General features: G+C 35.8%; 2 protein-coding genes across 5 annotated transcripts in view; one reads left to right on the top strand and one right to left on the bottom strand.

The window, feature by feature from the left end:
- Positions 1-2,997: 2,997 nt before the first annotated feature.
- Positions 2,998-8,729, bottom strand: LOC127870883 (sushi, von Willebrand factor type A, EGF and pentraxin domain-containing protein 1-like). 2 transcript variants are annotated; one of them, XM_052413464.1, is made up of 2 exons: positions 8,605-8,729; positions 2,998-6,725 (listed from the first exon to the last, which is right to left on the bottom strand). In XM_052413464.1, the coding sequence occupies exons 1-2, from the start codon at positions 8,618-8,620 to the stop codon at positions 5,521-5,523; spliced, it is 1,221 nt and encodes a 406-aa protein (XP_052269424.1). In that variant the 5' UTR covers positions 8,621-8,729; the 3' UTR covers positions 2,998-5,520. The 2 variants fall into 2 exon arrangements, with proteins under 2 accessions (XP_052269424.1, XP_052269423.1); XM_052413463.1 differs by having other exon boundaries at positions 8,470-8,605.
- LOC127870885 (uncharacterized) overlaps positions 8,561-25,735 on the top strand; it is a 385,033-nt gene continuing 367,858 nt past the window's right edge. For 2 of the 3 annotated variants that reach the window (XR_008044964.1, XM_052413466.1), the window contains exons 1-7: positions 8,930-9,135; positions 10,406-10,499; positions 18,314-18,503; positions 20,822-20,928; positions 22,111-22,278; positions 24,256-24,384; positions 25,401-25,535. Coding sequence is in view for 2 of the 3 variants with exons in the window: in XM_052413466.1 (XP_052269426.1) it covers positions 9,035-9,135; positions 10,406-10,499; positions 18,314-18,503; positions 20,822-20,928; positions 22,111-22,278; positions 24,256-24,384; positions 25,401-25,535 (924 nt within the window). In the remaining variant the exon portion in view is untranslated. Of the gene's footprint in view, positions 8,631-8,929; positions 9,136-10,405; positions 10,500-18,313; positions 18,504-20,821; positions 20,929-22,110; positions 22,279-24,255; positions 24,385-25,400; positions 25,536-25,735 lie in introns of those variants that run through there. The other variant, XM_052413467.1, reaches the window with a different exon arrangement.

Genomic DNA, 25,735 nt, shown 5'->3' with positions numbered 1-25,735 from the left:
GCCTGTGTTCTTTGCCAAGTGTAACGTATTTATGTTCACTGTTATGCTGCATACATACGTATTCCAGCAGTATTCAATGATTTATTCTTAGATCTTAATATATTGGCACAAATGCAAGAAAAACTGTCTTTTATGCACTAAAGATTTTTGCAAATGTATTTCAATAACTTAAGATATTTGCAAAAATAAAGTTCTTAACGTTGTGTTCTGTCCAGCCCGTGTGTAAATCCCTTTAAACCCCCTCGATCCTGCATCCTGGTGTAAATATTTGGAAAGTAATCAAACCATGGTATTTTTAGAAGTAATTTATTGCCAAATACAAAAAAGCAAAAAGAACAAAATCTCACATCATAATTATAATAAAGGAAACTTAGCAAGGGTTGTTTGTAAAACATGCATGCCCGCCATATGGGCTGTCAGTTGTAGTGGCAGCCATTCTGTGAATACTTTTTTTGTCACTGTGACCTTGACCTTTGACCTTGTGACCCGAAAATAAATAGGGGTCATCTGCCAGTCATGATCAATGTACCTATGAAGTTTCATGATCCTAGGCGTAAGCTTTCTTGAGTTATCATCCGGAAACCATTTACTGAGTCGAGTCACCGTGACCTTTTTACCTAGTGACCTGAAAATCAATAGGGTCATCTGCGAGTCATGATCAATGTACCTATGAAGTTTCATGACCCTAGGCGTAAGCTTTCTTGAGTTATCATCCTGAAACCATTTTACTGTGTTGAGTCACCGTGATCTTGACCTTTGACCTAGTGACCTGAAAATCAATAGGTGTCATTTAATTTATTCCAAGTTTTCCAAGAAGAGTCATTTTAAAATATGATGAAAAACAAAGTGATTTAAAGCACAACATATTTACACCAAAGCACGATTTGTACAATACAAACATTAAATATTTAGTGAACTGCTCTAGAAACCTAACGATTACCAACGTTAAAAGTTATGCATGATTAATTCTAACAAAACATACAAAATGAAAAAAATCTCAAGGTGGCGATATCATAAAAATGAAAGTTTATGGTGATCTAAACGAAAACGTATTTAATCCTGTCACAGAATAAATGTATGTGTTGCAAATACATGTACAATAAAATATAAAGATTCTAAGGATTTTTGTACTTTGCAATTTTTTTTAAGTTCAAGAGTATGAATATCTTTATCCTTATAAAATGTTTTCAGGTATTTGAATGATATACAGATATATGTTTATTACTGAGGAATATTCAAAATTGAAAGCGCAAGACCTGTCCCAATCCCGCATGACTATTGGTCTGCTTTCTTTGTATAATAAATGTTTTCTATCAGTCACCTGATATAATGACCACATACACGTTATTGAAGTTGAAAACATATGTGGTATTTTTAAAATACACTGAAACATGAACATGTATAATACAACAATAAAGGTGACCATGCCAATAGTCGAGCTATAAACAGAAACTGGTTTGAAGCTTTTATAAAATATAGTGCAACTTTTTCAAAATTATTGGAAAATTTAGAAATTCCGTTTTAGCTAAAATACAAAATATAAAACAATAACAGTAATGTTGACATAATATAATTATTCACAATGGTTTCACATATATGGTTAAACATTTTGAATGAAACTGTATGACATGATTTGACTACAGTTCATTAACCCTTTACCACTAAGATACGTATTTTGACGCATGTGTAATTACTTTTACAGCTAAATTTATTTAAAGACCTTTCTTACAAGAGTCAAGTTTAAAAGGCTTCATTTCCAACCCTTAGATACCGATGAGCAGCAAACAGCATAAAACCTGAACAGGCTGCAAGATATTCGCAGGCATTCCCTGTGTGTCCCGGCACTCATACCGAATTCATTTACTAGACTGACGAAAGTTGGGATTTGATTTAAATATATCTGCAATTTCCAGCTTCTTAATTTTTAGTTGGTCGCGTTTGCGGCCGACTAAATTTACAGACCATGTTTTGCAAATCAGTATGTGCTTAGAAGCCTTAACTATGCTTAGAACCGTAACCCACTATGCTAGGAACGATAACCACTGCCTGTCTGCACTGCAGATAAGAATGCTTAGGAGCGTCTGCTCTACTACTCAGCGAGTGTATTTACCAGCTTTTAAGACGACATTGGCCAGTCTAGTGTTTATCATTGAAATATGTACATATTTGCTGCTTTCAGGGAAAACAGGGTTTATTGCATGTCAAATAAGATTAGCCTGTACACACTGATTAGCCTGTGCAATGCGCACAAGCTAATCAAGGACGACAACAGCGAACAACTTCAGTGCCTTTAGCGCTTGATTACTGTATTATTTCAAATTCATAAATGGTGCCAGAAAACCATGAGGAAATCCCATCAGTTTGGTAGTGTTACTACTAAACAAGCCAACATTAACTAGAGTGGGGATTATTCCTGGGTCGCTGAGGAAAGTAACAAGAGTACCAACCACCGCACTAACCGGACAGCCAGTTTGTCACTATTCACATTCCTCCTTGTCTATTTTGTTTTTTCTTTCAAACAACCTTTGTTCTGTGTTTCCAAACAACAATACAAACTAAGGTATATGTAATTATTCATACATTATACTGACACAAACTTTTTGAAAAGCATTCAGCTCTATATATCAATATAAAATAATATGGATCAAAATTAAACAATTATGATTGCAAAGACTTAAATGTGATTGGTTATTTGTTTGGATGTTAATTCAAGCAATTAACATACATCTCAGATCTATGTTCATGTAATGTTATAAATCGGGGAGACGGAAAACTACAACGGGCGAGGCATGGTCAGGGGTGATAACCCCAAAAAAGGGTTAGGGTAAGGGTTAGGGGTCGGGTTAGGGTTGGGTTTAGGCTAACCCAAACCCTAACCCGACCCCTAACACTAACCCAAACCCTAACCATAACCCTCTAACCCCCCTTGCGCAATACCATACCATGCCTCGCCCGTTGTAGTTTTCCGTCTCCCTATAAATCGCAAACAAAAACCCATACAGATAATACAATTTATGACATTCAAAGGCAGTATAACCACAATATACTGTATTTCAAACAAACGTTAGGTGCAAAATATTAAAAATTACAATCAACACGATTATTCAAACTTATCTTAAATGACACAAGTAAATGCTGATACAAATTAAAAGCAACATGTCAAAAATGTCAACAATACAAAATAGCAGCAGCGTCTTGAAGCATTCTAGGATCTTTTCCTTATGGTCACAAGACATTGAACAAATGGCATTTAATGTGAATATCATACAGAACACAAATATATATGTTGCAGCAATTCAAAGAAACACACAGTACTAAATAAATCACTCAAAGCCACACACACAAAACAATGAATTACACTGAAACTTAATACTGCAAAAAGGGGATGAAATCAATAGTTTTCTTAAGCAATGCTCAGCTAATGTTCATGGTTGATTTGCTAATTTGGGAGAAAAATGGATTTTATCGTTAAAATAAAGAATAAAATGAGAAAATGTAATCAAATCAAGCCATATAAGTAGAACAGATTGTATATATTAGCATGAATTATATATGTTCACAAATATCCATACTAAGTCAAGTTGGCCACAAAGACCTTTATGCTTTGACTTTACAATAATCTTTGTTAAATTTAGACCTGATTAAGGCTATGATGGAACGCAAAAATTATCTTAATATCTCAATATTTGGAATCAACAATTTTATTGTGAGCAAGATAATATCTTTTTATTTAAAATTTTATATTTCAAATATTAGCACATAATGCATTCTACAAATTAAACTGTTTAATACATACATATATATACATATAAGAAGGCTATTCAAAGTTAAAGATAAGTTTGCAAAATAACAAGCAAATAGGAAATGTCTGACAGTATGAGATCAAACCAATTTTCTAATTGCTTGTAAAATATGAGCATCCAAGCAGGAAGCTGTAACATAAATGCAACTGCTGGTATCATTAATTTTTAATTCTGCCGTATGTATAAGCTAACAATCTGCCGTATGTATGAGCTAACAATCTGCCGTATATAGTTACATTTCATAACTACTTTAAGTATACTAGTGGTTTGATGGATCAGTTTTACAAAATGTTGACTTTGTACATCAAAACCAGGATTTTACTTTTGAAATAAGAACTACATTTGTATTTATTTTTTATCAGGGATTTCCACACATTTTACATGATTTATAATAACAAAAGGCCCAGCAAAACATATAATAAATTGATAATAAGGTTCAAGATGAACAAAGATAAGTTTATCTTGGAAATCTCAACACATGATAGTTTTTCAATCTCTTATCTTAGCTGGAGCACTGTGTAGTTATCACTTTTAAAATATTGGGGGCAAAAAATCAAATACATCAATTTTCCAATAAAAAGACTTCACAACACAAATTTTCCCAATTTCAGGGTTTTTCCGTATAGATTGCCCAATTGGGCAAACAAATCGCTGTGCACTAATTGTTATTATAACTGATCACTTAATTGTAACATAATGTCATCGTAGTACCCAACTAAGGACAATCTGGTCACAAACTTTTCATGTTCACATACTTTATGATTATCATTTCATCAGTACATGGTTTCACAGATGTCGAATTCCAGTCTTACAGGGCTCAACATTAATGGTTGTCCTATTGCCCCTGGCAAGTAAAAGTTGGGTCCGGGCAAGTGATTTTATAATCTAGTTGCCCGCCCAGGCAATTGCAAAAAAGAACAAAGAGCATTTAATTTAGACTTTAATTGCTGTGATCATTTTGTTAAATGTGCAAAAATAAAAAAGGTTTTGTGGTGTATCATTTTGATCTTTATTAAAAAATATGAGGTTTACAGTTAATGTGATATTTCATGTTTGGGCAAGTGGCTTTACGTTCAGGGCAAGTAGATTTTCTTACGGCAGGGCAAGTTGGTTTTTTGGTTAATGTTGAGCCCTATCTTACTGAAAAAATACTAGTCTAAATTAAAATTATCATCAGAAACACTTCACAAATATAATGGCACTTATAATAATGTTGAATGTATAAGGTCCTTTTGTTCATTAAGAATAACTTGTGAACTGCACATTGTAAGCCTCATTTTAGAATCATCGATTAATTGTGTCCTGATAATCGCTCAAATTGCGAATGTGAAACTTATCTATTTAAATTATTGTATGCATGATACTTACTTGTGAATAAAACTTTAATTGCTTACAAATGGCAAATAGCCAATTCTCAAGAATACTGAAAATTTCTGGCTTGTACACAAAACTTAATGTGTAACATTTTAAGTTCAAGCACAGCACTTTTTTGTTTAGGTGGATTGTTTCGCCATTTTTAACAGTCTTCACTCATACATTTGTATCATTTTATAAGTTACACTTTAAGTAAAATCATGGCACTTCACATGAAAACTGTTTGTAATGTAGAATATTGGCTATTCCCTAAAACTTTACTTGAAACATTCTTAGTCAAAGCACAGCATTTCCATTACAAGTCAAACAGTGGAAATTCTCAAGGAAAATGATTGTCCTGACCTCATTTTTTGTTTGCAGACAATAACCGTTCCTCCTCTTTAGTAAGATTAATATGGCTTTTATCACTTGGTTTAAAAGTGTTCCCGTTAGAAGAATTGCCACCTTCATCATGAGTTGGTTTAGTCATGGGATATGAGGCTTCCACATTTGTACCAGACTTAAAACACCCTTCCTTTTTCTTGTACATCACTAAGGCAACTGCAACTGACAATGCCAAAACTACAGCTCCAATTATTGCAGCAATTATGATAATGAAGCTTGTTTCATGTGTATGTGCGTAAGAATCGCAGGTGCAAGATGGCATTTCCATCTGTCCGTCCATGCATCCCAGAGCATAAGTTTGGTTTGTCCTGCAACCTGGCCTACAACTCCACATCAAAGCTGTGTTGTGTGGCAGATAGTCATTTGGATCAAGGTTGTATGTTATCACAATGGTTTTATTGTAGATAACTTGACAATTGCAAAAGCATCCAAACAGTGAATACATCCATTTCCGAGACCTTGCCTCACATTCATTAGGTGCACTGGTGCTGTCCGCTCCAATTCTTGTATTTGGGACATCAGTCTTACATTCCATGTAATACAGAGTATCAAGCAGTACGAAGTCTTTCACGCAGCTTGAATTCATTCCATCGAACCTACCACAATCTAATGGTTTGCAGGTCGGTTTTGGGCCCCACGTTCCGTCTCCCTGGCAAACCACGGACACATGACCATCCAGCACATATGAGTCTTCACAGGTTACTTTAACTAGGCTTCCATAATCATTTTCTATTCCTCCATCTGTGGCTTGGAAAATGCGTGCATGATCTATTACCCCAAAATCTGGACACATATTGACATCGCATGTTGGTGGGTTCCTATCAAACTTCAAATCAACACGACACAGCAACTGGCTATTTCCTTTCAATGTGTAGCCTGTGTTACATTGAAATGTGATGTAAGTGCCAATTTTGTAGGATGGGTTTCCAACAATTATACCATTTCTAGGATTATTCATTGTTTCACAAAACTGTTCATAGCATATGAGGGATCCTTCCCAACTGCTTCCCCTGCAATAATGTATCCGACTACCTTGAAGTCCATAACCAGTGTTACAGGTGAATGTAACGTTTGCGCCATCAGCGTATGATGACTGGACTGGAGTGAAGGCTGCATTCTGGACCGCTGGAGGAGGAGGGCAGTCCGCAAGCGTTAATGCTAAACCTATATAACAAGTGAAAAAGTGAAACACTCATACGAAGAAAGGCAATTTCGTTTGAATATGCTTTACATGTTTATGAATTATAAAACATGTTTACTCAACTTCAAGCCAGAATGATCTTCAAAAGAAAATGAACATTGATGTTTAAGCAGCTTACTTGGTAAAATAGTAAGTGTCCAAAAACTATTCCATTTTCTTATTAATGATTAGTAAATAAAGTAAAATCATTATTTTAAACAAGAGATGTGTTTGTCAGAAACATAATGCCTCTTATTGCGCCGCTTTGAAGCCATAAATTTGACCTTTGACCTTGAAGGATGACCTTGACCTTTCACCACTCAAAATGTGCAGCTCCATGAGATACACATGCATGCCAAATATCAAGTTGCTATCTCCAATATTGAAAAAGTTATGGCCAATGATAAAGTTTTCGGACGATCTGACGGACGGACGGACAGAATGACAGTTCAAATGATATATGTCATCCTACCGGGCACATACAAATAATTTTTAAACCATGTGCATGAACATATTTGTTAAAATACATATTGTTTAAATATTGAAATAAAAAGTAACAAGGGACAAAATTGTCACAAAACCAGGTTTTCATTGTGAAAAAAAAATCTGATAAAGGGAGAAAACTCAAACTGAACTTTTGAAATGAACAAACACAATTAACCCCCTTTGTAAGTTTGTTTTTTAAAAAAATCTATTTTTAGTCGTGGCGACCTTGACATTGGGGATATTGACATGATTCTTTCGTGCGACACACCGTCCCATGATGGTGAACAAATGTGCCAAATGATTTTAAAATCTCACAATGAATGACATAGTTATGGCCAGGACAAGCTCATTTATGGCCATTTTTGACCTTTGAACTCAAAGTGTGACCTTGACCTTGGAGATATCGACGTAATTATTTCGCGTGACACACCGTCCAATGATGGTGAACAAATGTGCCAAATGATTTTAAAATCTGACAATGAACGACATAGTTATGGCCCGGACAAGCTTGTTCCGCCCGCCCGCCAGCCCGCCCGCATTCGCCAATCTAATAACCAGTTTTTTCCTTCGGAAAACCTGGTTAAAAACCATGAATACATCTTTTACCTACATAAATGTTTGTCTGTTATAATTGTGCATACAGTGTAAATATGGTGTAAAAAGTTGTTGTTTTTTTAAATAAGTGTTACTTTGTGAAAATTATTGCAATGAAAAGTATTGAACTAAACTCTGAAAGTGTTTCTCATTTGTGTGTATGCATAAATTACTCATCTAGAACCCATTAACAAATCAATAGTTTGAATAAGGTATGAGTTGACTTAGGTACGAGTTGACTTTGGTGCGAGGTGACCAAAACACGAGCAAATTGTCTTCCGTTCGAGTTGACTTAGGTACGAGTTGATTGTAAACCCAACTAACACTCCAAAACCACACACAAATATGTTATGAAATTGGACGAAATAATTTTATACACAATGTGACTATTGGGCGCGAACTAGTTGCAAAAATTCAACTATCAGCTTTTTAACCCAATGGGCCGCCATAGCAAAAATTATCAAAGGCTCTGGGAGTCCGTTTATATGGACTAGGCGCGAACCGACCAGGTACGAAATAACTTAGGGCGAAAAAGCTGCGGTAGGAAACTATTACAAATGTGGAATATTCGAAAGGTCTCAACGCACAAATGTCAAAATTTGCGTAAATAGCATGTAAATATTATCAATATACAATTAAGATACTCACAAGCACAATGAAAAGCAAAAGCGACAATTAACTCCATTTTTGTTTATTTTGTGTATGAGTCACATTCGCTAAATCGAAACTAACAGCAATTAGTAATTCGGACCAAGGTTCAATCGGATCCCGATTTAAAGTTACCATTCCTTGTATCCATAATATTTACGGTACATATCTCTGAATGTGATCAGATTATTTGGCAGATACTTGATGCAGTGTAATCGACAGCACATTTTGTTCAGGGGAAAAATATAAGAGGCGTGTGTATATCAGAGTTTATTTACAGGTCCTACCGGCCTCTTCACGAGGTCTTTGAGGTCCGACCAGCTCAAAATATAAGATGCGTGTGTGTTTCAGAGTTTATTTACAGGTCCTACTGGCCTCTTCACAAGGTTATGGTAGCCCGACCTGTATATAAGAGGCATTTTAAGACAGTGTTTATATAGCCCGATCTCCCAGCAGAGTTGTCGTTCCATGCTCTCACATAAATGATAACGAACGAAAAGTAGATCTAATCGTCGTTCCAGAGATAGAATTAAATTAACCGTCGTTCAAAAGAGTGTTTATAGCAATGAAGCTGAAAGAAAACGGACATGTTGTTGATTTTTTAGAACACTTCAAAAGAAAACTTGATTGCAGAATTAATTGCCTAAAAGTGGAAAGATGTTTTAGGTACTTTTTATTTCTTGTCCAGTCAAACGAAATAGGACCAGTTCAGAACGGTGTGTGCAGTTACAGCCCACTTAGTGGTTGTGAAGATAATTATTAGAAGTATTTTAAATTAAAACAAGTATATTATGTTCCACGTTATGTATATACAAAAATGACATAAAATATATGTACACTACTGCCTAGTTAAGAAATTGCGTGTAATAATATCAGAAGATCATAAATTAGTTTATTTAAAGAAAATAGTTTTTATTGCATTTATAAGAGAATATCAATTTATATTTATTAACATTCTAGGTCAAACGCATATAACAATATCACAATACATAAAAGCATAAAACCCTAGTTTCACCAATGTTATTCTGACAGCTGTTATTATCAAATATTAAATAAATTCAAATCTATATATCATAACAGTTATAAAAATTAGTTATCAATTGAAATGCTATATTTGACGTATTCAACACTTATACACATATATTAGTTTTATTTCAAATCGATAATATGTAAACAGAATGTATTTTAGAAATTATTTTCTATGAGTAATTAGTCCTATTCAGACACTGCCTCTACTAAAGTGTCATAAATGGTAGCCATGGTGTGAAGGGTTTGATCAGAAGCAATCATTGATCAAACTAGTGATTGAAAATGTCATTTTGTTAAAAAGAATAGCTCAATATTGCCATTAAATATCATGGAATCTTTGTATGCATGTTAATTGCTTCAATTAAGCCTTAACAAATGGAAGTAGGTTATTTGAATCAGCTATGAAATTATGAAAACATAGGGAGAATGAAGTCTTTGTAGGTTGTAAATTGTAGTGAGGGCTAGAGTGAAAGATGTATGTTCAGGAGGGCATGTCAGCCTCAGCAAAAAGATAAGGAGGACATATTTCTTACAGGGTGAGTTTCTGGCTTCCAATGTGGGACCCAGATGCTACCAATATCCAATGGGAAAAAATTACCATTTTGTGATTAATTACAAATTGTTTGTAAAAAAATTATAACTCAGGCCAAAACAGTTAGATATTAGTGTCAACAAATGTGTCCATATTTGGTGATACATTTGGCTTCATTTCCAATTTTCTAATAATGGGCCCATCTGGAACTCTTAGGGAACAGCCCACATGGACACTGGCCAATTAAAGTCTCCTATAATTTCAAAATAAGCAAACCCATACAAGCTTGCTAGAAGACAATGCTTATGGCACTCATATGACTGTGATATTTGTTATGGTATAAAATGTCCAGTATGTTTCTTTATCCATTTCCAGAGAAAGTTTCACAGGTCTGGTGTTGGGAGGTGAAGATGGCCTTGTTCGAGTGTATGATATGACTCAGCTCACACAGGGCAACCAGCCAGTAAATGTAGGCTTCAGTTTGAGTGATTTAAAGTTGTTGTGCTTAATTGTTTGTTCAACTTAAATGAAATATTCTGATGTTGAAATGAAAACTTAAATTGCCAATAGAAACAATCAAACTATTAGTTGCATATTAAAAATTTATTGTCAATCAGCTTAAGAATATTGTTCCTGAACTTTTGTTTTTAAACGACTGCATGCGGGTTGGATATTGCTCAAACTTTCTGAGCTGAATTACCTAAATATTTTATGAATGTAAAGAAAGGAATTTCGGCTGCAACAATTTTGGAAGATATATGTCCCTTTGTCATTTTTTCCACTGTAGAATATTTTAACCTTCAATTTTGTTGACACTAATTCTCTTTTAGTGTATGGCAGATTTTGCTACTCAAATCTTAGCTGAAAAACCTTCAGGTTTAGATGATCTCAAAGAAAGGAATTTCAGCTTCAATCAATTTAGCAGCAAATGGCTTTTTTTCATTTTTAGCTCCACTGGCCAAAGGCCAGCGGGGCTTATGTCATGGTCCTGTGTCCGTCGTGTGTGCGTCCGTGCGTGCGTCCATGCGTGCATGCGTTAACTTTTTCTTTAAACATCTTCTTGTCCTAAACTACTCGTCCAAATCTGATGAAATTTCTCAGGAATGTTCCTGTGGTGAACCTCTTTCAAATTTGTGCAAATTATGCCCCTGGGGTCAAATTTGACCCTGCCCCGGGGGGTCAAAAAATTGAAAATTTGCTTATATAAGGCCTATTTTGTGCAAACTTTGTAAATCTTCTTGTCCATAACCATTAGGCCTAGGGCTACCAAATTTGGTATGTATTGACATCTTATAGTCCTCTACCAAGTTTGTTCAAATTATGCCCCTGGGGTCAAATTTGACCCTGCCCCGGGGGGTCAAAAAATTGAAAATTTGCTTATATAAGGCCTATTTTGTGCAAACTTTAAAAATCTTCTTGTCCGTAACCATTGGGCCTAGGGCTACCAAATTTGGTATGTATTGACATCTTATAGTCCTCTACCAAGTTTGTTCAAATTATGCCCCTGGGGTTAAATTTTACCCTGCCCCGGGGGGTCAAAACATTGAAAATTTGCTTATATAAGGCCTATTTGTGCAAACTTTAAAAATCTTCATGTCCTTAACCGTATGGCATAGGGCTACAAAATTTGGTATGTAGTGACATCTTATTGTCCTCTACCAAGTTTGTTGAAATTATGCTCCTGGGGTCAAGTTTGACCCTGCCCCGGGGGGTTAAAAAATTGAAAATTTGCTTATATAAGGCCTATTTTGTGCAAGCTTTAAAAATCTTCTTGACCATAACCATTGGGCCTAGGGCTACCAAATTTGGTATGTAGTGACATCTTATAGTCCTCTACCAAGTTTGTTCAAATTATGCCCCTGGTGTCAAATTTGACCCTGCCCAGGGGGGTTAAAAAATTGAAAATTTGCTTATATAAGGCCAATTTGTGCAAACTTTAAAAATCTTCTTGTCCATAACCATTGGGCCTAGGGCTACCAAATTTTGTATGTAGTGACATCTTATTGTCCTCTATCAAGTTTGTTCAAATTATGCCCCTGGGGTCTAATTTGACCCTGCCCGGTAGGTCAAAAATTGAACATTTGCTTATATAAGGCCTATTTTGTGTAAACTTTAAAAATCTTCTTGTCCATAACCATTGGGCCAAAGGCTACCAAATTTGGTATGTAGTGACATCTTATAGTCCTCTACCAAGTTTGTTCAAGTTATGCCCCTGGGGTCAAATTTAACCCTGCCCCGGGGGGTCAAAAAATTGAAAATTTGCTTATATAAGGCCTATTTTGTGGAAACTTAAAAAATCTTCTTGTCATAACCATTGGGCCTAGGGCTACCAAATTTTGTATGTAGTGACATCTAATAGTCCTCTACCCAGTTTGTTTAAATTATGCCCCTGGGGTCAAATTTGACCCTGCTCTGGGGGGTCAAAAAATCGAAAATTTGCTTATATAAGGCCTATTTTGTGCAAACTTTAAAAATCTTCTTGTCCATAACTGTATGGCATAGGGCTACCAAATTTGGTATGTAATGACATCTTATAGTCCTCTACCAAGTTTGTTCAAATTATGCCCAGGGGGGGTAAAAAATTGAAAATTTGCTTATATAAGGCCTTTTTTGTGCAAACTTTAAAAATCTTCTTTTCCATAACCATTGGGCCTAGGGCTACCAAATTTGCTATGTAGTGACATCTTATAGTCCTCTACCAAGTTTGTTCAAATTATGCCCCTGGGGTCAAATTTGATCCTGCCCCAGGGGTCAAATTAGATCCTGCCCCAGGGGGTTAAAAAATTGAAAATTTGCTTATATAAGGCCTATTTTGTGCAAACTTTAAAAATCTTCTTGTCCATTTGGAATGTAGTGATATCTAATTGTCCTCTACCAAATTTGTTCAAATTATTCCCCTGGGCTCAAATTTGACCCGGCCCCGGGGGTCACAAAACTGAACATATGAAGTTTACCAGTGGAGATTACTGCGGCCGTTTGGCTGTGACCAACAACAACATCAACATCTTGTAAACATGAGATAAAACCCTGTCATTTAGTGCCATTTTAGGTCAGATGGTGACTGCTTACAAAGGCATTGAAGTAAGAACATGTGTTATGAATGTTTTTCTTATAAACTGAAAAAAGTCAGGTTTTATTTAAATATGTCGAAAGTGACCATATATCCGGATGAAAATATTTTGGATGACATGTTAATTTCATGTCTTTTTTGTAGTGTTAAAACCAGTTTAATAATATATTATTGATTTTAAAAACACAACTTCTATGAACATAATTATTTCAAGGAAAATCAATATATGATACTGCATGGTAAACTCAAACTTTGTATCCAAGAGAAGGTGTTGAAATTAATGAAGTGCAATGTTCTTAACTATCGTATATGCTGCTTTTTAATAACTAATGATTCATTGTTCCATTTGTGAATAGTGACTGATCATGAATTGTTGAAATGATTGTCAGTTGCTCAACAATCCATATATATTTCTGACCATTTTATAATTTTCTTAATACAAGTTATGAATTGATCTTAAAAGTCAAATGTATTACTTAATTAAATACATTTATAAATATAAAGAAATAATCTTTAGATTATCATAATATTCTCAGGCCTGTTGGTCTTAGGGATGTGTGGGTTGATGAGCAATTTCTCCTTTTATCACAATTATTTCTACCCTACCTGATCATTTCCTTCATATTCCATTTTAATTCAATTGACGTCTGCGACCTCTTTCAAATTGGGAAAGTCCAAAATGTGTTGTTTGGTAAAGGGTTAAGGCATTTTGATTCCTATGGGTCTTGTGAATCTGTTTCAAATCAAATGCGTAGATTTGATCTTCAGCATCTAAAAATATGTGAAATAGAAAGAACGACAATATCTTTTGGAGAGATAAATGTACCTATGTTATAAGCAAAGGACCTGTGCAACAATTCCCGGACTTTTTCCATATATAAAAATGCTCACCCTTCCAACTTTATGCGCCCAGTGGGACGAGGGATAGAAAGAGAAAGTCACATGCTTGAGTACATTTCAACCCATGCGCATTACACGTTTTTTTCGCAAAGAAAAAACAGTGGAGCGATACAGGGCCATCATGGCCCTCTTGTTTCATGTGTTCCCAACTTCTCTGCAATTTCATGGTGATTTTGCTAAAACTTCTACAGCTGATAAGATTTTAAATGTGAAGCAGATGATAAATTAATGTACGGAATCTTAGCTTCAAACTAATTTTGCAGATTTATGGCACAATATCTGTCATTTTGTTGGATTATGAATTATGTTAAGCTGATATTTTTGTTGAAGACAATCTCTTTATTTGACCAAAATATTTGTCTGTGACCGAATATATTTTGATGGTTCATCAGTGTCTATGACATATGTAGTTCTAACATAACATTTTAAGTTGTTTTTAGCTCCACTGGCCAAAGGCCAGCGGGGCTTATGTCATGGTCCTGTGTCCGTCGATCCAAATCTGATGAAAAATCTCAGGAATGTTCCTGTGGTGAACCTCTTTCAAATTTGTTCAAATTATGCCCCTGGGGTCAAATTTGACCCTGCCCCGGGGGGTCAAAAAATTGAAAATTTGCTTATATAAGGCCTATTTTGTGCAAACTTTATAAATCTTCTTGTCAATAACCATTAGGCCTAGGGCTACCAAATTTGGTATGTATTGACATCTTATAGTCCTCTACCAAGTTTGTTCAAATTATGCCCCTGGGGTCAAATTTGACCCTGCCCCGGGGGGTCAAAAAATTGAAAATTTGCTTATATAAGGCCTATTTTGTGCAAACTTTTAAAATCTTCTTGTCCATAACCATTGGGCCTAGGGCTACCAAATTTGCTATGAAGTGACATCTTTTAGTCCTCTACCAAGTTTGTTCAAATTATGCCCCTGGGGTTAAATTTTACCCTGCCCCAGGGGGTCAAAACATTGAAAATTTGCTTATATAAGGCCAATTTGTGCAAACTTTAAAAATCTTCTTGTCCATAACCGTATGGCATAGGGCTACAAAATTTGGTATGTAGTGACATCTTATTGTCCTCTACCAAGTTTGTTGAAATTATGCCCCTGGGGTCTAATTTGACCCTGCCCGGGGGGGGGTAAAAAATTGAAAATTTGCTTATATAAGGCCTATTTTGTGCAAGCTTTAAAAATCTTCTTGTCCATAACCATTGGGCCTAGGGCTACCAAACTTTGTATGTAGTGACATCTTATAGTCCTCTACCAAGTTTGTTCAAATTATGCCCCTGGTGTCAAATTTGACCCTGCCCCGGGGGGTTAAAAAATTGAAAATTTGCTTATATAAGGCCTATTTTGTGCAAACTTTAAAAATCTTCTTTTCCATAACCATTGGGCATAGGGCTACCAAATTTGCTATGTAGTGACATCTTATAGTCCTCTACCAAGTTTGTTCAAATTATGCCCCTGGGGTCAAATTTGACCCTGCCCCAGGGGGTTAAATAATGGAAAATTTGCTTATATAAGGCCTATTTTGTGCAAACTTTAAAAATCTTCTTGTCCATAACCATTTGGCCTAGGGCTACCAAATTTTGTATGTAGTGACATCTTATTGTCCTCTATCAAGTTTGTTCAAATTATTCCCCTAGGGTCTAATTTGACCCTGCCCCGGGAGGTCAAAAAATTGAACATTTGCTTATATAAGGCCAATTTGTGCAAACTTTAAAAATCTTCTTGTCCATAACCGTATGGCATAGGGCTACAAAATTTGGTATGTAGTGACATCTTATTGTCCTCTACCAAGTTTGTTGAAATTATGCCCCTGGGGTCAAATTTGACCCTGCCCCGGGGGGTTAAAAAATTGAAAATTTGCTTATATAAGGCCTATTTTGTGCAAGCTTTAAAAATCTTCTTGTCCGTAACCATTGGGCCTAGGGCTACCAAATTTGGTATGTATTGACATCTTATAGTCCTCTACCAAGTTTGTTCAAATTATGCCCCTGGGGTTAAATTTTACCCTGCCCCAGGGGGTCAAAACATTGAAAATTTGCTTATATAAGGCCTATTTGTGCAAACTTTAAAAATCTTCATGTCCATAACCGTATGGCATAGGGCTACAAAATTTGGTATGTAGTGACATATTATTGTCCTCTACCAAGTTTGTTGAAATTATGCTCCTGGGGTCAAGTTTGACCCTGCCCCGGGGGGTTAAAAAATTGAAAATTTGCTTATATAAGGCCTATTTTGTGCAAGCTTTAAATTTCCTGACCATAACCATTGGGCCTAGGGCTACCAAATTTGGTATGTAGTGACATCTTATAGTCCTCTACCAAGTTTGTTCAAATTATGTCCCTGGGGTCAAATTTGACCCTGCCCCGGGGGGTCAAAAAATTGAAAATTTGCTTATATAAGGCCTATTTTGTGAAAACTTAAAAAATCTTCTCGTCCATAACCATTGGGCCTAGGGCTACCAAATTTGGTATGTAGTGACATCTAATAGTCCTCTACCAAGTTTGTTCAAATTATGCCCCTGGGGTCAAATTTGACCCTGCCCTGGGGGTCAAAAAACTGAAAATTTGCTTATATAAGGCCTATTTTGTGCAAACTTTAAAAATCTTCTTGTCCATAACTGTATGGCATAGGGCTACCAAATTTGGTATGTAATGACATCTTATAGTCCTCTACCAAGTTTGTTCAAATTAAGCCCCTGGGATCAAATTTGACCGTTCCCCAGGGGTCACAAAATTGAACATATGCTTATATTGGGCCCATTTTGTGCAAACTATAAACATTTTGTCCATAACCATTGGGCCTATTTCTACCAAATTCGGTAGGTAGTGACATCTAATAGTTCTCTACTTAGTTTGTTCAAACTATGCCCCTAGGAACAAATTTGACCTTGCCCCAGGGGTCACAAAAATGAACATATGCTTAAATAAGGCCTATTTTGTGCAAACTTTAACAATCTTCTTGTTCTTAATTATAGAGCCTAGGGCTACTAAATTTGGAATGTAGTGATATCTAATAGTCCTCTACCAAATTTGTTCAAATTATTCCCCTGGGCTCAAATTTGACCCGGCCCCGGGGGTCACAAAACTGAACATATGACGTTTACCAGTGGAGATTACTGCGGCCGTTTGGCTGTGACCAACAACAACATCAACATCTTGTAAACATGAGATAAAACCCTGTCATTTAGTGCCATTTTAGGTCAGATGGTGACTGCTTACAAAGGCATTGAAGTAAGAACATGTGTTATGAATGTTTTTCTTATAAACTGAAAAAAGTCGGGTTTTATTTGAATATGTCGAAAGTGACCATATATCCGGATGAAAATATTTTGGATGACATGTTAATTTCATGTCTTTTTTGTAGTGTTAAAACCAGTTTAATAATATATTATTGATTTTAAAAACACAACTTCCATGAACATAATTATTTCAAGGAAACTCAATATATGATACTGCACGGTAAACTCAAACTTTGTATCCAAGAGAAGGTGTTGAAATTAATGAAGTGCAATGTTCTTAACTATCGTATATGCTGCTTTTTAATAACTAATGATTCATTGTTCCATTTGTGAATAGTGACTGATCATGAATTGTTGAAATGATTGTCAATTGCTCAACAATCCATATATATTTCTGACCATTTTATAATTTTCTTAATACAAGTTATGAATTGATCTTAAAAGTCAAATGTATTACTTAATTAAATACATTTATAAATATAAAGAAATAATCTTAAGATTATCATAATATTCTCAGGCCTGTTGGTCTTAGGGATGTGTGGGTTGATGAGCAATTTCTCCTTTTATCACAATTATTTCTACCCTACCTGATCATTTCCTTCATATTCCATTTTAATTCAATTGACGTCTGCAACCTCTTTCAAATTGGGAAAGTCCAAAATGTGTTGTTTGGTAAAGGGTTAAGGCATTTTGATTCCTATGGGTCTTTTGAATCTGTTTCAAATCAAATGCGTAGATTTGATCTTCAGCATCTAAAAATATGTGAAATAGAAAGAACGACAATATCTTTTGGAGAGATAAATGTACCTACGTTATAAGCAAAGGACCTGTGCAACAATTCCCGGGCTTTTTTGTCTGTTTAGTTAACACGGTAGTAACTTTTTCCATATATAAAAATGCTCACCCTTCCAACTTTATGCGCCCAGTGGGACGAGGGATAGAAAGAGAAAGTCACATGCTTGAGTACATTTCAACCAATGCGCATTACACGTTTTTTTCGCAAAGAAACAACAGTGGAGCGATTCAGGGCCATCATGGCCCTCTTGTTTTTTATCAGATTGTTCATTTTACCATTAGGTGCTGCTGGAAACAAAAGGTGGACCAATACAGGCATTGGCAATCCATGACATCACTCATTTCTATAAGGAGGACATCATAACTGGGGACTCAGTTGGCATGGTGACCATATTCTGCAATGAGCAAATCTTGTCAAGGCACTCACTGTCAAAGAGTACCATCAAATGCCTACAGATTTATACAGATGCCTGTAAGTTCGCTTTACTTTAAAAGTCAAATATAGAAAATATGAAACTACAGACACATTATTGGAAGAGAAATTTGTTCGGTCAGCTAGCTGTGCAGAGGGCTGGATTACAAATCTGTGTATCGCTCCTTCAACCGTTGGTCAGGCCACATAACTTGTTTGGGGATTGGTCATGAAATCATTTGTCTGCCCATTCTCCTCCTAGCTAAAGTAGAGCAGTTGTAAGTTATTGACAAAAGTATGTGCGCTTCGTCCTGGTCATCCAGCTACCTTAGGAAAAGTGTGAGTGTGTGAACCGACCGCCATGATATGACTGTTGAAAAATGAAGAACTATCCAACAAAACAAACAAACAAATAAAGCAGAGGAGAAATTCTCGAGATTAAATTCTCATTTATTTAAGACACAGGACCAATATGGTTTCATAGAATAATATATTACATTATAATACTAATTGAAACTATTTGGCAGTTTATAACATTAAAAAAAAATGTTGAGATTGGAACTTTAGTTTTTATCCTTTTCAACCTTACCGGAGCACAACTGTCAGCTTTTGTGATCACCCTTTGCCTGTTATCCGTCTTGTATAGTCAACATGTACTGTACTTTGTTAACACTGGAGGTCAATTTTATTCCCAGTCTTAATGAAACCAAGCCAGAACATTTGTTCAAAGGAGTTTAAAACTGGGTCATGTCGGTCAAAAACTAGGTCACTAGGTCACATTAAAGGAAAATTTGTGAACACTCTAGAGGTCAATTTTATTCCCAATCTTGGCGGAGTTTAAAACTGGGTCATGTCGGTCAAAAACTAGGTCAGTAGATCACATTGAAGGAACAGTTTGTTGCTGCCAGTGGCAGGTAGTTTTCCTTATATGGCTAAAGTGAAACCTTGTGAACACACTGAAAGTCACATTATTTGAAAATCTTCATGCAACCTTTTCAATTAAGTTTTTACTGATTTAGTTTATCTCGGCTGTGTTAAAATGGTTTGCAAAATCATAAAATCACTATAATTTACTTTTGTTTTCAGTTGTTTTTTGTCAAAATGTTGTTATGATATATTTGCTGTGTTTTAAATTGTTAGAACTCTGTTGAACAATATCCGTCAGGGATGGGCAGTTTTCCTTATATATAGCTGTACAGTGATACTGTGTTAACTCTCTAGAAGTCACACATTGACTTTTGATCCCCAATGATGGATGACCTTCAAGGTATCGATGTGGTTTTTATGTGTACAAATATTTCTTATATAGGGTATTCATGCCATATGCAAAATCCTTCAATGACTGATGATGTGATAGACCAGCTTTATTTAATATAAACTGATACAACTTGAGCTTTGATCTCCAAGTACAATCTTGACCTTGAATTTTGCCAAATGGTTCTTGTGTGTGACACATTCTCTCAAATAATTGGACATTTATACCTGTTTATTAAAAACCCCTTCAATCCATTTTCAGTTTTTTTGGGTGGAAAAGTTTATTTGACATTGCATTATTGTATTGTGACCTTTGACTTCAAGTAAGACTTTGCAAGTTTACCATGTGGATATTGTACAAGAAGCACCATCACAGGAAGGCCAATATTTGTGAGAGGATATGTCCAATTTCTTTAATGAATGGTCAAATTATATTGCTGACAATATTGTTGACTTATCTGTTTGTTTTTACCTTGATATATCGAAGGTAGCCACACAGTGCTTGAATATGAAGTGCTTGCTCGTTTATGTGAAGATTTATTTTTTTGCATTATACACAGTTTGTTATTTGTTTTACAAATGATCTTTTTGAGTTTTTATGCCCCCGATAGGGTGGCATATAGCAGTTGAACTGTCAGTCCGTCTGTCTATCTGTCAGTCTGTGTGTCCGTCAGAAAACTTTAACATTCGCCATAACTTTTGCAATATTGAAGATGCATGTGTATCTCATGAAGCTGCACATAAGCGGCGCAGTAGGGGGCATTGTGTTTCTGACGAACACATCTCTTGTTTTAATGCAAACTTTGTATCGCCTAAAAATGCATGTGTAGACTAATTGTTGAAGTTGCACCTTTAAAGTATAAGCCTTGCTCTGGAAAAGCTGGGCTTGATGCATATGCATAAAGTGTCGTCCCAGAATAATTGTGCTATCAGGAACAACACTGTCAACTTTTATTGTTTTTTTTAGTTTAAAGGATGTTTCTTCTAAACCAATATTCAGTGTTGGCAGAAATTCTTGTACTTCATTAGCCCAGGCTGATCTGGGACGAAACTACGCACAGGCATTAAGCCCCATTTGCCCAGAGCATGGCTCAAATATATTTTCATATACTTATTGTTTACAGTGGGTAACTGCTACATAGTTGTTGCTGATGATGCAGGCTATATTTACGCCATTCAGCCATCAAAACAGCTGTGGAGAATCAACATCAATAACGTTCACACATCTCGGGTAAGTGTTTTAGCTGTTGTTACAAAATAGAATAATTAGAAACATATCATAAACCATCACTAGGTAAGTGTTTGATATAAAAGATTTTTACTGAGAATGTACCACACTTATTAGGGATTATTAGTGGTCCAAAAATAATTAATTTTCGGATGTGCAAACTAAGGGTGCAACAATATGGCAAAACTAGTTTGGCAATATATTGAAAATCTGTAAACCTGTATGGCAATTATATATTATCAAAAACATTGAATACAGTATGAAAACAACTTGAACACTGAAAGTTAACAATCATCTTGAACATATATTACTGGTTGTTTACAATCTAAAATTCACAAAATAGTGAAGAGTTACTTGTATATCCATATGTATAACTGATTAACAGGTCGCCGTGGTGTAATAAATATGGTGTCCGCCTAGCGACCGGGAGGTCACAGGTTCCATCCCCACCGAGGGAGCGTTCTTTATATCTCTCCAAAGACACCAAGTACTGGTTCTATGCCCAGGAAACGGACTCGAGAGCATTTATATAAGCCTTAAGCTTTCGATGCAATCGAGCTGAAATAAATAGGTTTAAACTATGACTGATTATTGAAATAATTAAACGTCAAGTTCATAATTTATGTAACTGTATTATCCCCAGCCAAAGGCAAAGGGATATAGTTTTGGGGTTGTCCGTTATTTGAGTATGTCCATTCATCTGTCAGTCCATCTGTCTGACACAAGCTTTTTAGCTATCGTGGTGATATCAATTCAACGAATTTGCTGGTTGTTTTTTATGTATCATTTTTCTGAGTCTCATTTTCATATGTTGCAGGAATATATGTTTCTGAAATGTTGGTTCAAGGTTATACATAATAATAGCAATTTTCATAGATTAAATGGACTACATGTTTTTAAATTATTTAACATATCTATTCAAATTAAAAACAACTAAAATATTAAATTTAAAATACTTTTGGAATTTTAACACACACACACACACAATCTACACATAGATGGTTGAATTGGTCACTCTATCTCAAAATATATTTTATTTTTAAAAAAGTAATTCTTTGTTTTTGTACTTTCACTAAAAGTTTCTCTTCTAACATATTTTTACCAAAATAAATATCACATTTGTATGAAGTTTACATAAGTCTGATTATCCCAGAGCAAGGTTAATCTGTCACCATTGATCCACAGGGGCCATTAGAGCGTGCCAGTGTGACGTGCATGCTGTGTGTGCCTCTTCCCAATGGCACTGGCCAGCTGTGCAGCTACATTCTCGCAGCAGATGACAAACGCCGTCTACATGTGATATCCCAGGGAGACATTGTGATGACCATTCACACACCAGATACTGTCACAGCAGTAAGTGGTCTAGATTGTGTGTTAAACTCTTATTTTCATATGAAATTGAGATAACCAGTCACACCAATAGGTGGTGTCAATTGTGTTTTAATGAAATTGTTTTTTATGCTCCCCCAAAAAATTTTGGCGGAGCATATAGTCGCCGCTTTGTCTGTCCGTGCGTCCGTCTGTGCACAATTTTTGTCCGGGCTATTTCTCAGTAATTTATGACCGGAATTCAATTAAACTTTATGGGAAGCTTCACTACCAAGAGGAGATGTGCATATTATCAGCCGGTTCTGGTCGGATGATTTTTCACAGAGTTATGGTCCTTTGAAGTTTTCTATTAACTGTACATATAGTGCAATTCTTGTCCGGGCTATTTCTCAGCAACAAATGACCGGAATTCAATGAAACTTTATGGGAAGCTTCACTACCAAAAGGAAATGTGCATAAAATCAGCCATGTCTGGTAGGATGATTTTTCACAGAATTATGGCCCTTTGAAATTTTCCATTAACTGTACATATAGTGCAATTCATGTCCGGGCTATTTCTCAGCAACTAATGACTGGAACTCAATGAAACTTTATGGGAAGCTTCACTACCAAGAAGAGATGTGCATATTATCAGCCAGATCTCGTCGGATGATTTTTCACAGAGTTATGGCCCTTTGAAATTTTCTACAAACTGTACATATAGTGCAATTCTTGTCCGAGCTATTTCTCCCCAACTACTGACTGGAATTCAATGAAGCTTTATGGGAAGCTTAACTACCTTAAGGAGATGTGCATGTTATTTGTGGGTTCTGGTTAGATGATTTTTTTAGAGAGTTATGGCCCTTTGAAATGTTTAAGTTGCTAAAGCATCCATCGTATTATTTTGTCCAAAGTTATGCCCCTCAAGACGTTTCCTTTTATCTGAATATATAGTGCAATATTGAGACAAAAAAACACTTTGGAGAGCATCACCTGTCTCCAACGGTTGCTTGTCATAAACAATTGTGATAAACTGTCTCACCATGTCTTCATTGGGTGATGAGGGTATTTTTTCTGAGAAATTATAATATCCAGTCACAGAATATTTATTGCTTCAAGATGTCTTTATTGTCTGTTTAACAACCTTTTTTCAGCTCATTTGTGATCATCAGTCTCAGCAGTAAGTGGTCTTGATTGTCTATTATACACACTTTTGTCCATGAAATTGCCATACCCAGTGATTGCAGCAGAGAGTGGTCTTAATTTTGATTCTACAGACTTAATTTTTAGAAATTGTGATAAGTTAGTGGTTGTGATTTTGTGTTATACAAACTTGTTTCCAACCAATTTTGATAATCAGTTACTTGCCAATAAGTGGTCTTAATCATGGCTTACATTTGTCTTCAAATCATATATGAACCTGTCACAGAAGAAAGTGAGCTTTAATTTGTGTACGTACTCTTACATTGTACTTTCCTTATGCTTTGTAAAATGCATGTTAAGTGAAATGTTTGCCAATATTCCTATTCAAATACCAGCAGGAAGAAACAAACACTGTAGCATTTGATTTTGGTATAAATATTATTGCTAAATAGCCAAAAACTGCAAAGATAATCTAGACTTACACACAGCATTGATCTAATCAGTGATTTTGCCACATGTGTAGTGAACCACACAATTTTGTAAGTGCAGCCTAACTGTTAGACTTTGGCAATTCCGGCGGTCTGGTTAGTGCAGTGGTTGGTTCACATGCTTCTCACCTAGGCCAGCCAGGTTCAATCGCTGACTATTTGTTTAGAAGAGACTTCCTTTTTTTCAATCCATTAAAGCAGAAGGTGTTGTCCCTGATAAGACTGTGTGGTCTGCCCAGGCTAATCTTGGACAACACTTGCACATGTATTAAGCCCTGTTTTCCCAGAGTGAGGCTTAATTTCTAAGTGTAGCTTTACCACTAGTCTCAGTCCATTTCAATCAGTAAAAGTTTTGAGAGTTATTTACTTTCACTGAATTTCTTTTTTTCAGATGTGTTGTGGATTATTCATTGCCGAGGAGAAGCTAGAAGCTGGCCCAGATACTTTTTCCCACCAACATCCTGTACAAGTTGCACTGGGCTGCACAAGTGGGGCCTTATATATTCTTCAGAACTTCACAGTCAGTACCATTGGAGCCTCATTCTGGGAAACACTGGGCTTAATGTTTGTGCACAAAGTGTCATCCTAGATTAACCTGTGCATTCTGCACAGGCTAATCAGAGATATCACTTTCCCCCTAAACTGGATTTCCACAAAGAAAAAATTCTATTAAACCAAAAATACAATTAAAGGTATTGTCCCTGATTAGCTTGTGAAGACTGCAAAGGCAAATCTTAAACTTTTCTTTTTGCACATGTATTAAGCAAAGTATTCCCAGAGGGACACTCATTTGATTCTCTTGTTTCTTTGTATTGTTCATTATTTCACGCAGGTCACTTTTGAAGCAGGGAAATTGTGTCAGTCATTTATGTTGAGACCTTTTTATTTTAGCTAGATTGCATAGAAAGCTTTAGGCTCATTTGAAACGCTCTCAAATCTGTTTCCTTCGACTGGAACCAGTTCTTGGTGTATATGTTGGAAATCTAAAGAAAGCTGCCACAGTTAGGATTGAAGCCATGACCTCCCAATTGCTAGGGGGACACCATATCCACTACACCACTGCAACCGTAATTTTAATAAATTCTATTTTGAATTATGTTTGGTCCTCAAATATACGATGTTTTCTGATTGATAACTCCAGTATTTTTCTGTGTAACAATGGTTAAGAAAATGTTACTGTACCAAAGTACGTTCCTATTGTAGTACTTATTCCAAGAAAACTAATTAAAATATTAGCATCTTTCACTGTAAAGTGGTTTAATGAATTTGCTTAAAGTGTCATCCCAGATCAGTCTGTGCAGTCCGCACAGGCTAACCAGGGATGACACTTTCTGCTTAATCTGGATAATTGCAAAGAAGAGACTTCCTTTGCACTTAAAATACCAGAAAAGCAGAAAGTGTCGTCCATTATTATCCTCTGCAGACTGCACAGGCTAATTAATGTGGGACATCACGGTAAGCACATATATAGGGGCTCAATACAATTCCAAGTAAATATGGAATGAAGCCCAGTATTATCTGTATACTCTGTTGCAGATATCAGAGGAAGAATTTGGTAACGCTGGTTGTCACATCAGCCAGATGTTGAGCCATCCAGCAGTGAATGGCAAGATAGATTACCTGCTGTGTGCTGGACACTTCAGCGCCTTGCAAGTGTTTTTGGAGGGCAAGGTACTGTGTGATGGATTTGCGTTGGTCTTCTTGTGGTAGGGAACTTTGATTGTTCCTAAGGAAGGTGCACTCTTATCATAGTTTCCCTTTAGAATGCACAAGTTGTGCACTTGAAGACATTATTGAAGACCAAGATAATGAGATGGATTTCAGCAAATATTTATTACTTGTATTGTTGTAAAAGCATTCTTTAGACTAAA

Source organism: Dreissena polymorpha, chromosome 3 (assembly GCF_020536995.1).
Source record: "Dreissena polymorpha isolate Duluth1 chromosome 3, UMN_Dpol_1.0, whole genome shotgun sequence".
Lineage (NCBI taxonomy): Eukaryota > Metazoa > Mollusca > Bivalvia > Myida > Dreissenidae > Dreissena > Dreissena polymorpha.
Note: the sequence above shows the minus strand (reverse complement) of the source record. Positions and strands in the feature narration are given on the sequence as shown.